This window comes from Acanthopagrus latus, chromosome 9 (genome assembly GCF_904848185.1).
Source record: "Acanthopagrus latus isolate v.2019 chromosome 9, fAcaLat1.1, whole genome shotgun sequence".
Lineage (NCBI taxonomy): Eukaryota > Metazoa > Chordata > Actinopteri > Spariformes > Sparidae > Acanthopagrus > Acanthopagrus latus.
In genome coordinates this window covers 25,627,138-25,637,495 of record NC_051047.1, presented here as the reverse complement: position 1 = coordinate 25,637,495, position 10,358 = coordinate 25,627,138, and the positions used below count along the sequence as shown (strand labels likewise).

The 10,358-nt window shown below is 45.3% G+C and overlaps 1 protein-coding gene across 4 annotated transcripts in view; it reads right to left on the bottom strand.

Moving 5' to 3' along the window:
• Positions 1–2,708: 2,708 nt before the first annotated feature.
• slc4a3 (solute carrier family 4 member 3) overlaps positions 2,709–10,358 on the bottom strand; it is a 51,712-nt gene continuing 44,062 nt past the window's right edge. For all 4 annotated transcript variants that reach the window (XM_037109223.1, XM_037109227.1, XM_037109224.1 and 1 more), the window contains exons 14-23: positions 9,862–10,077; positions 9,633–9,781; positions 9,140–9,334; positions 8,773–8,961; positions 8,588–8,677; positions 8,321–8,487; positions 7,965–8,218; positions 6,385–6,554; positions 4,423–4,596; positions 2,709–3,341 (exon numbers count right to left, since the gene is read on the bottom strand). In XM_037109223.1, coding sequence (XP_036965118.1) covers positions 3,264–3,341; positions 4,423–4,596; positions 6,385–6,554; positions 7,965–8,218; positions 8,321–8,487; positions 8,588–8,677; positions 8,773–8,961; positions 9,140–9,334; positions 9,633–9,781; positions 9,862–10,077 — 1,682 coding nt within the window. In that variant the 3' untranslated portion in view covers positions 2,709–3,263. The remainder of the gene's footprint in view (positions 3,342–4,422; positions 4,597–6,384; positions 6,555–7,964; positions 8,219–8,320; positions 8,488–8,587; positions 8,678–8,772; positions 8,962–9,139; positions 9,335–9,632; positions 9,782–9,861; positions 10,078–10,358) is intronic.

Below are 10,358 nucleotides of genomic sequence, written 5' to 3'. Positions count from 1 at the left end.
CAAGACATTTGTGAAAGAATGGGCCGCTCTCAGGAGCTCAGTGAATTCCAGCGTGGAACTGTCATAGGATGCCACTTGTGCAACAAATCCAGTCGTGAAATTTCCTCGCTCCTAAATATTCCACAGTCAACTGTCAGCTCTATTATAACAAAATGGAAGCGTTTGGGAACAACAGCAACTCAGCCACGAAGTGGTAGGCCACGTAAAGTGACGGAGAGGGGTCAGCGGATGCTGAAAGCGCATAGTGCAAAGAGGTCGCCGACTTTCTGCACAGTCAATTGCTAGAGAGCTACAAACTTCATGTGACCTTCAGATTAGCCCAAGTACAGTACGCAGAGAGCTTCATGGAATGGGTTTCCATGGCCGAGCAGCTGCAGCCAAGCCACACATCACCAAGTGCAATGCAAGGCGTCGGATGCAATGGTGTAAAGCACGCCGTCACTGGCCTCTAGAGCAGTGGAGACGCGTTCTCTGGAGTGATGAATCACGCTTTTCCATCTGGCAATCTGATGGACGAGTCTGGGTTTGGAGGTTGCCAGGAGAACGGTACATTTCAGATTGCATTGTGCCAACTGTGAAATTTGGTGGAGGAGGAATTATGGTATGGGGTTGTTTTTCAGGAGCTGGGCTTGGCCCCTTAGTTCCAGTGAAAGGAACATTGAATGCTTCAGGATACCAAAACATTTTGGACAATTCCATGCTCCCAACCTTGTGGGAACAGTTTGGAGCGGGCCCCTTCCTCTTCCAACATGACTGTGCACCAGTGCACAAAGCAAGGTCCATAAAGACGTGGATGACAGAGTCTGGTGTGGATGAACTTGACTGGCCTGCACAGAGTCCTGACCTGAACCCGATAGAACACCTTTGGGATGAATTAGAGCGGAGACTGAGAGCCAGGCCGTCTCATCTGCAATATCTGACATGGTGGAGGGGTTAAAGCTACAGTACGCAACGCAGCCGCCAAGCAAGAGACAGAAATTGTCATATTGGCCGACTGTGAACGCAGCTAACTATGACCAATATCCATGTTTGTGGTTGGACAGCGACCTCTAGTGGCTGCAGTAATTATTACAGCAGCAAAGAAGGACGTCAGGTGAAGTGGTATAAAGAGCAAAAAAGTCTGTACCATCAATAAAGTGCCAGTACACCTTTCGTGGTCCCACTGCAATGGTGATATATGTCTTTTTGGAAGTTACTATCAACCTTTTAAATCGTTTAGGTTTGAAGATTTGTTGGGGGGACCATGGTTTGAGATGCTTTTTCAACATTTGGATCCATGTAAACGATCTTTTACCTAATCACAACCAAGCTCAGAGTCCCTCAACCCGACCAGACCACAAGCTCACCTAAAGAAAGCTTCAACATATCCGTGGTTTGCAGAAACCTACTTTGCGCCGCATTGCAACATTGATTCTGGTGTTCGGGCTGCTGCAGAAATGTGTTAATCCTTTTCTATTAAGCACCTTTCAGGTACTCTCATGCCATCAGCCACCACGAGTCAAGTAGGTCCATTGTACTGTGGAGATACTGCCAGCTTACAGAGCATCTGCTGATAATCTGATCTTTTACTACCATATATATCTATATCTGTATATCTCTCTATATATATTTATATATTTTTTATTTTTACAAAACTTTATTATACAAAACCATCCCAGAAACACTCCTTCTATCTCCAAAATGAAGTATTTCAGTGGAATCTACATCAGTTTCTTCCACTTCTTCTCCAACATGAGCGTCACACGCGCTTGTTACTGAATAATTATCTCTCTCGTGAAATTTTGTGCCACCAACTGGTGTCTCTGTGTGACAGAAGAAAGGTTTCTGAAAACACTGCGGAGTGTAAGCGTCTGAGCGGTAATTAAAATTCTATAGTGGGCTCAAAAATATAGGGAGGTGAAAACTAAATCTCTGGGCATTTTCAAAAACAACTCTGAACACAGATGGTACATTATAATTCCAAAGCTTCACAGTCTAACTGTACAATGCATCATTCATACGTTCTGCCAACACTCAACTGTTCCCCGGCGTTCTCACTGCTTGTGTGTTTTGCTTAGTTTTCTATGCTTTTCCAGTCGAGTGTGTTATTATATTATTCATGACATCAGTGAGAAGAATGCGCCGCGCGATGGAAATATTGCAGAGAAGATGAAAGGAACCCATGAATAACGACAAACTCCCTGTTTTCTGAATGTGTCCACCTACACTGTGTTCCTTTTTTTAAAAAAATTTCACACCATTTTCTTAAAGTCGGAGTCTGAACATCACCGAGAGATCTGGCGTGGCGTGAAGTCCAACTGTCACAGAATAAATAGATACGACAAAAGTAGAAAAATAAGGTTGAGACCATGTCAGCTATTTACTTATTACATCCAAGGTCACAATAACGGGGTCAGTGGACTGGTTGTGTCGGGCATTAAACACCTAACAAAGTACAGGAACACCCCTGGAGGAGGCTCGCACAGTCTCTGTACAGATTTTGGCTTCGAGGGGAGACTACATTTAGAGGAGAGGCTTCGTGCCAGGGGAGCTCGGTTGGCAGCGACAAAAGTGAACTTTTGCCCAGTCAAAGTGCTCATTACTAAAAGTCTGTACAGAAAGGGAAAAGGACTACTTAACTCCTTGTTTGCACATCATTGCAACCTATAGGCAATGGCAGTAGTATAAAGGAAAACGGCAGCTAAGCTACAGAGTGTAGGCAGTGGAGCTCAGGGCTTTGAGATTTAGGGTCAATTCGCCTGAACATTTACGAGTTTCGGGGACAATCTGCTCCCCGAATGAACTGAAATGAAAGCAAATTGACCCGGCTTCCCACTTTCAAGACAAAAAAAATATATATCACCCAGCCTGCTGTAGTCCCAGAGGTCACCATCATCATTGCACTTATGCCCAGAACCTGCAGAGTAATTAAAGGGATAACTAGGACAAAAAGTTGTTTATTTTATTATTTTTTTTGCTAGATTTGCATCGTCCAGTTCAGGTCGGCTGCTCAGAGCTGTTTTTCAGGTGTCTGGCACGATAAACATCTTCGGGGGGGTTTTAACACGACGCCACCACAGAGATCTAACATTAGGTGTGCTCTTTAACAAACAAAGGTAAGAGGTGATTATCCAGCTATAGCTTTTTGAATATTTTACAAAACACTGTGACGTTAGCCTCCTCTCGCTTTCGTCACCGCTACCCACAGACAACTGAGGCTCGCTCCGATTGGTCAGAGCTGGAGGATGAGAGGAAGTCGTCTTGTGCCGGGGACCGGTTTGAATTTACACAAGCATGTGAATCTCGTTGTACTCGTCTCGTCCGTCTTCGTCGAAGTTGGGGGAATCCTCGTCGCAATCCAGCTGCGGGAAGATAAATTATGTTCAGTCGTTTTCACCCAAAGCACCTGAGGATAGTTTCACACAGGGGACTCGGACTGAGAACGTGTTATATAAGGTGGGTCTTGCTTTCAGGGGTACTCTGGTGGATCTGAATGTTTGACACTTTGGGAATGTCGAAATCGTAAGCCACAGCCAGCAGCTAGCTAACTTAGCTTGGATTAAAGGGGCTGACTGAAGCCCCCTCGGTTTGAAGGTTAAAGAAACAGCTTATTCCCGCTCAAGATCAGTTAATATCATGTTGCATTTCATTCATTTAATCTATGGATGGGTCATAACTTTCGAATAGTTCATGTGACTATGTTTTGGTATGAAGAAATATGAGTTAGCCGACTGCCGGTGGTAGTTTCCTCTTTAGCAAACAGACCTCTGAATACAAATCAAGTATTTACAAAAACTGTAGAACTAGTCCTTTAATTCAGCTAGCTCCAGCTCTTCAATGCTTGCAGCTCTTGGTTCATTTGTACAAAGCCCAGTCTGGATCATATGAACCAAACTACCGTGTCTGTAGGCAGCAAACATTTCCAATCCGATCCAATTTAGGTCATTTAACTTCATCTCAGTGTCCTCAGTAGTTTGAGGCAGTTCTTCGGGTTCGTGAGACCTTTGGATGAACGTGACGCGATTGGTGGTCAAGTTAAGAACAAAGCTGTTTATTCAAGCTCCTGCAAAAGTGAACATTTTGGAAATGGAAGGTTTTAATCTGACAGTGATGACATGTATGGGTTTTGGGGGATCTAACCAAGAAAACAACGGAGCCCCGCTTCAGGACGAGCTGTGTATCTCTCTATGGTCAGAGGACGGAGCAAAGAGAAATATTTGCATATCGTTCGAAAATATTTGGAAGAGGAAGCCGTCCCTGATCACAGAGGAGAAAATCATTTGTAGCATTTTCTTTAAGAGACGTTTGACAGATTTCAAAGCGGGCTGACATCCATCTCACGTTAAATCTGCTGTAAAATAACTATCTGGAGGTTTTTGTGGGATCAGATTATCGTGGCAAAGACTCAAACATTCCCCGGAGTATCTGTGCGAGCCAACCTACCGCCTGGAGCTCGCGTTCCTCGAAGATCCTGGAGAGAATGAGGCGGCGCAGCGGCACCGTCATGATGAGGACGAAGGGGAACGCCAGGGAGGCCACGGTGGACTTGACTACCCACAGGGCCACGATGCACGCCAGCTGCGTCAGGGTGAACATGTTCATGCGCCATGTCTTCACCTGCAGCAGCAACACACGTGTGGCGGTTAATGGACAGAACACCAGCAGACCATCGCCCACACAACAGACTCATCAAACACTCTGAACACAATCTGCTCCCCAGCATCAAGGAAATATCACAAGTTTTTGGCTCCATCTAGTGGAAAATCCTGCGTCCAATGATTTGTGTCAAATATGCAACTTCCTGTAAACCTTTCCTGACTTTTTTCCCAAGTTTTTCATGAACCGCAACCTTGTTTCCAATCCAGTACCGAGTAAAGTCAGTGTGAGAATGACTAGTGTTGCGACAGATGCTGTTAGACGTCATGATTTACAGAGTGAGAGCAGAATTCTGAGGCTGCTTGTGAACACAGATTTACAAAAGATATTTTCTCCTGTTTTGAATCAAAAACATGTGAAAACCCTGATGATATAATTCAATTTAATGGTGCTGTCACACAAGTGACGACTGCCTGCATGGACACAAGAGCGACAGACGAGTGTTCATGTGCAGTTTGCATGAGTGGATCCTGTTTTTGGGAATTGATTCTCTTCACCCAAGTGTCAATGTCAGCACGTCAGGTATTGATCCATTTGTGTCTGCTCCTGTATCAACTTAGAAACAAACTTTAGACTTGTTTTTCTTTTTTGTCTATCGTTAAACAACCCCAAAGAAAAGCTGCAAATAAGGAGCTTTATGGATTTTCTTTCAATAAGTGTTGGTAATCAGGCCAAAGGCTCAACTGGAAGACAATTATAACATGAAGCAGCTCATGTGACTTTTATAATTGTGACTTCTGTTTGTTCACCTCTGTTTTAATGACTATGTTTTCATTTACTAGCCTATTTATTTGAATGAATTCTGTATTTGCCTCAAAGATTGAATATACAAATATGTAATGTTCATAAAAGCAGCTGTGTCGTGCTTCTTTAGGATCGTCCTGTAATGTGTTGAACACGATTCCACCACGTTTTCATGGCTTCTAACTAATCTGCTGCCGTTTTTATGTCATCCCTCCATCTGTCTCCAATTTAAAATGTTTCTTTTTCTATTTTTTTTGCTTTCAAAGATTGATTTAGCTGCTGTACATCTATCATTTCCCCCCTCAGCTTTGCTTAAAGGATTTTATTTTAAGTGAAACAGGTTTTCCTTGTTGCAATCATTCCTCCTACTGACCGTCAGACCTAAAAAACCCCAGGCCTTGTTCTGGTTTAACAGCGTGGATGAACCCTTTGTCCAGGTTTCAGGAAACACTGATACGCTGGTTAAAGAGAAATGCTGCCACAGTATGTAAACACCTTATTCAGGTTTCTGATAATTGTGCAGGTTGTTGCCAAGCTAGTGTGAGTTAGCAGTTAGAATGACACCGGTTTCTTCTACTCTTCCATTATTGATGATCATACGGAGAAGCTAAATCCAACCGTGACCAGCTGGAGAGAAAACAAACTGTGTTTCTCTTCAACGGTCGGGGGGGAAACGCTGCGTTTGGGGTCAAAACTCGGCAGCGTTTTTCCTCTCTTCAGCATCTTGGAAGTCGGTGGAAGTAGCGCCAGAAAAACTCCTCACTCGGCTTGTAATTCTCTGCTGGTGAAGAACTGACAGTTTACTGGATGTGAAGGAGTCCAAGGCCGGGATCATGTTCGTGTATCATGCACTCACGGGTCTGAATAATCTGGTTATTCTTTCAAACTGAGGCTGCAGAAACGCGGCCTGCTTGCAGTCGCCGCTCTGCTGGGTTTGGCTCCTCCGTCCCACCACTAATAATAAACCCTGCGAGGGCATGCAAACATCGCGACTGCGCGTGTTACCTTGGTGACGTAGATGTGGTCGGGGTGATGCTTGGCGGGCGTGACCATGAGTGTGATGCGCTCGTACAGCTGGATGCCCGTCAGAGACGTGACCCCCATGTAGAGGAAGATGCCAAAGAGCACGGCCAGGGGGATGAGCCGGAGCACGTCCGTCATCACTATGGACATACCTGGCGGGGGCAAGGATGGAGGTTAAACGTGAGACGTTACGTACACGAGCAGAAACCAACACGCTGTCAACGCTGCTGATTTGAAACATGTTCTGTGCTCAGCTGCGATGGTTGAGACTCCGGCTAATCCGAAAAAGTCTCATTCCTAATCCACGCAGCGTTTCAATCAAGCAAAGCTCAGGCACCGTGAGTCATTATGGTTGTGTACCCAAACTGGATCATACTTAAGTCTACTGTGGGAAGTCTACCTTAATTGAAACAAGATATTCTGCTGGTGCAACAGTCCAGAGGATAAAAAAACTCAGACGTGTTCAAGAAATTTTCTGTTGGAAATGCAGCTTGTTTCAGTTCAGTTGGAAGATGATTCGTAAGCAGAATATAAAAGAAGTTTGAGACAGTTATACTTTCTGAGGAGCTGTGACACTCCAAAACAAACCACTGCCTGGAGATGTCAGCAAGAAAGTCCATGACCAGTAAAATATCGTAGATGTTCTGGAGTTTGTCAGATCGGATCAGTTCGGTAGATCACATCGCACTTTTTTCTCCAGCTGTGGGATTTATTCAAATCATTTATTGATTTTAAAAGAAACTATTTTATGGAATTTAGAGGGTCAGTGTGTTATATTTATGGGGGCTGAGTGTCTGAAATTGAATGTAATGTTTTCAGTTATGTTTTTGTTGTCTCATTTCATGTATGTGTGTTTTCTGTTGTGTTTTCCCTCCACACCTGTCTTGCATCAGCTTCATCAGCCCTGTTCCCAGAGTTCAGCTCCTCCTCTGCTCTCCTGTTTTCCCCTCTTCATTCCCTTCACCTGTGTTTCTCCGCCTCTCTCCACCTGCACCTCCTCCTCTCGTTAGTTGACTTTGTATTAAAGTCCAGTCTCTGGCGCTGTTGATTCCTTTGCCCGTCTTTTGTTGGTCACTCTTTTTGATTTTGCTCATTACAGGTGACTTTTTGTTTGCCTACCTGCATCTGGGTCATCACTGTTTTGCAACTGTTGCTCTGCCTGTCGAGCTTTTCATCCTATCGTAGTACTTATGAAGCGAGCAGTGATAAATAATATAAAGGGCATCAGGTCTCCCACAGGAGTCAGCAAAATTAGACGTATCATTTCAGGCCAAGAACCAAAAATTCCCGCTCAGTCTCACATCTCAAAGTGCTGACTGGTCTGTAAACAGTGACCACTGCATGGAACAGGAAGTCTTTATCTGGCCACACTGGAAACACCAACACATCAGATATCTGATATTGTGTAAAGGCTAATAAAGGCTCCACCCAGCTGAGCTCTTGATGTATCACTCTCAATAAAGCTCCATGCACACCTTTGTGGCAGGTGTGCAAATCCAGTGACAAACAGAATCTGAACAATAGTTGAACTCCTGAACTTCCATTCTTCTCTTCCCTCTTACCAACAAGAACAGCCACCAGAAGCCCGGTCAGCCTCTGCTCCTTCACCTCCTGGATCATGGGCTTCTCTCCAGGCGCCGTGGCTTTGCTCATGACGGTGAGGGCGTTGACGTGAGTGACGGAGCGCACGGTGGCCGCCGTGAGCCATGGCAGGCCGAACAGAGGACAGATGGCACCCAGGATGACGATGAGCAGGAGATCCAGGTGGAAGCCTGAGCCTTTGACCAGGCGACGCTCCTTCTTGCTGACGATCAATCTGACGGATCGGAGGAAAACATGGGAAACGATTTTAAAAAGCTGAAATTCAGCGAACAAAAAACAAGCATACGACGCCTGTAGATGATCACGCTGTACGTACGAAGTGATCTGAGTTTCCATGAAGATGAGGATGAAGACGAGAAGAGCAGGAACGATAGACGCTCCCATCATCCAGGTGGGAAACGGCTGCTTGTCACCGAACGGGCTGATGAACCAACCTCTCTTGTCAGGGGAGGTGACCGAGAAGCCCGACGGCACGTTAAGTTTCTAAAAAAAAGTAAATAAAAACAATGTTTAAGCACTTTTGTTGGAGCTATAATAGAAGATGCACTCCATCAGTTGCTGTGACTGAAGGTGTTCCAGTTACCTGAGTGTAAGTGTCAGTAATGCTGTAATCCACCAACACCGACACCAAGATCGAGATGGGAATGCCAAAGTCACCGATGATTCTTCTGGCCTGTGGAAAATCGAGAAACCCAAACATGAGTCACATGGAGACGCACATCTTGACTCCACAGAGCACCCTGAGACGCCTGAGTTTAAAGTGTTTACCTTGCCACCTAGAAAGCGACTGTTTCTAAATTTCCTGAGGAAGAAGGCGACAAAGAAAGTGCCCATCATGAGGACCAGGGACAGAAGAGCGGTGTTGGGCTGGTTGAACATCTGGTCAAACTGTTGAAATTTAGCATTGACGGTGGTGTCGGTGGGGTACATCGCCATCAGCGGATGCTCCTGAAACACCTGGAAACAAGAGGAGAGGCTCAGTTTACCCTCTGTGGACTGACTGTGATCTCGCAGGATATGGAAAATGATTTGATCTAATTCTTGGATGTTATCAATTTAACTAATAATGTAAAATTGATCATAGTAAATGAGTCAGAAGTTTTGACGGGGAGATGTGTAGGAAACAGTTTTTGACCTTAATGAGCTTTGAAAAGGTCTCGTAGATGAAGATGAGGGAGATGAGGAAGGCGAAGATCTCCTGGGTGAAGGGGGAGATGTAGCGAACCAAGAAGCTGCCCTCCGCTGCCACGATGACCAGGACGATGAAGATGAGCCAGAACCCGATCCACACCCGACCGGTCAGGTACTCGTAGTTGTGGGCCTGACAGAACTGAGAGACACAGAAGTGTTGGTGACTGTGTTAACCAGGGACCTTTTTTAAAGTACAAATACTTAAAGACCTTTACTTGTACTACATGTATTTGTGACCTAAAACACTCATCATTGATCCGCCTCCTGCATTTGGGTCCACCTGTTCTGCTCTCAGTGTGACCGTGACATTAAACCCAATCCAATGCATCGCGAGACCACAGAGTGATGACTACATTCATTTTAAAGTTTCAAAAACAATGCTGAATATTGGCGGGGACAATCGTATTACTCCTGTCCTATGTTTTCAGCTGACGTACCTTGTAGTAGGCCTCTTCAAACACCAGTAAGGGTCCTGAGAAGCCGATGATGAGGAGTGGCTGACCAGCGAGCAGCGAGAATATAACTCCAAGAGTTGCGGTCGACACGATAAGCTCCGTCACTCCCATCAGGCCCTCCGTTTTCTCTCCTGTGAGGGAATAGACATCTTCAGGGCACAGTTATCAGAACGACATCCACATGGTTGTGTTTCTTGTAGGGTCAGTTTACCCAGCAGGCCTCCGAAGGTAATGGTGGGCGACAGTGCGGCAAAATAGATGAAGATGACGGCGGCGACGCACTGCATGTCCAGGGAGTCCTTCAGGTCGCTGACGTAGTGCGGGTAGCGGCGGCGGATGTCGTGGATCAGGCCTCCGAAAGGGATCCCTGAGCGCTTCAGAGGGTCCACCTCCTGGTCCCCCTCCTCCTCCTCCTCGAGGTTCACCTCTGAGGGGGGTTGTGACAGCATCCATTACATAAACAACCACTAGTGTCACAATTAACTGAATGACCACACGAGTCGACAGCAAAGACCAAAGACACAATATGTAATGTCCCAAAATGTAAAAAGGCGCAAAGTTGCTATGAGATTAATCAATACGTGGATATATTTTCAACTATCAAATTAATCATCAACATCAGCATTTAAAAATGTGAATGTTGTCTGGTTACTTTAAACCTCTGTGACAGTAAAGTGAAAATCTTCTGTGTTGAGGACAAAACGAGAC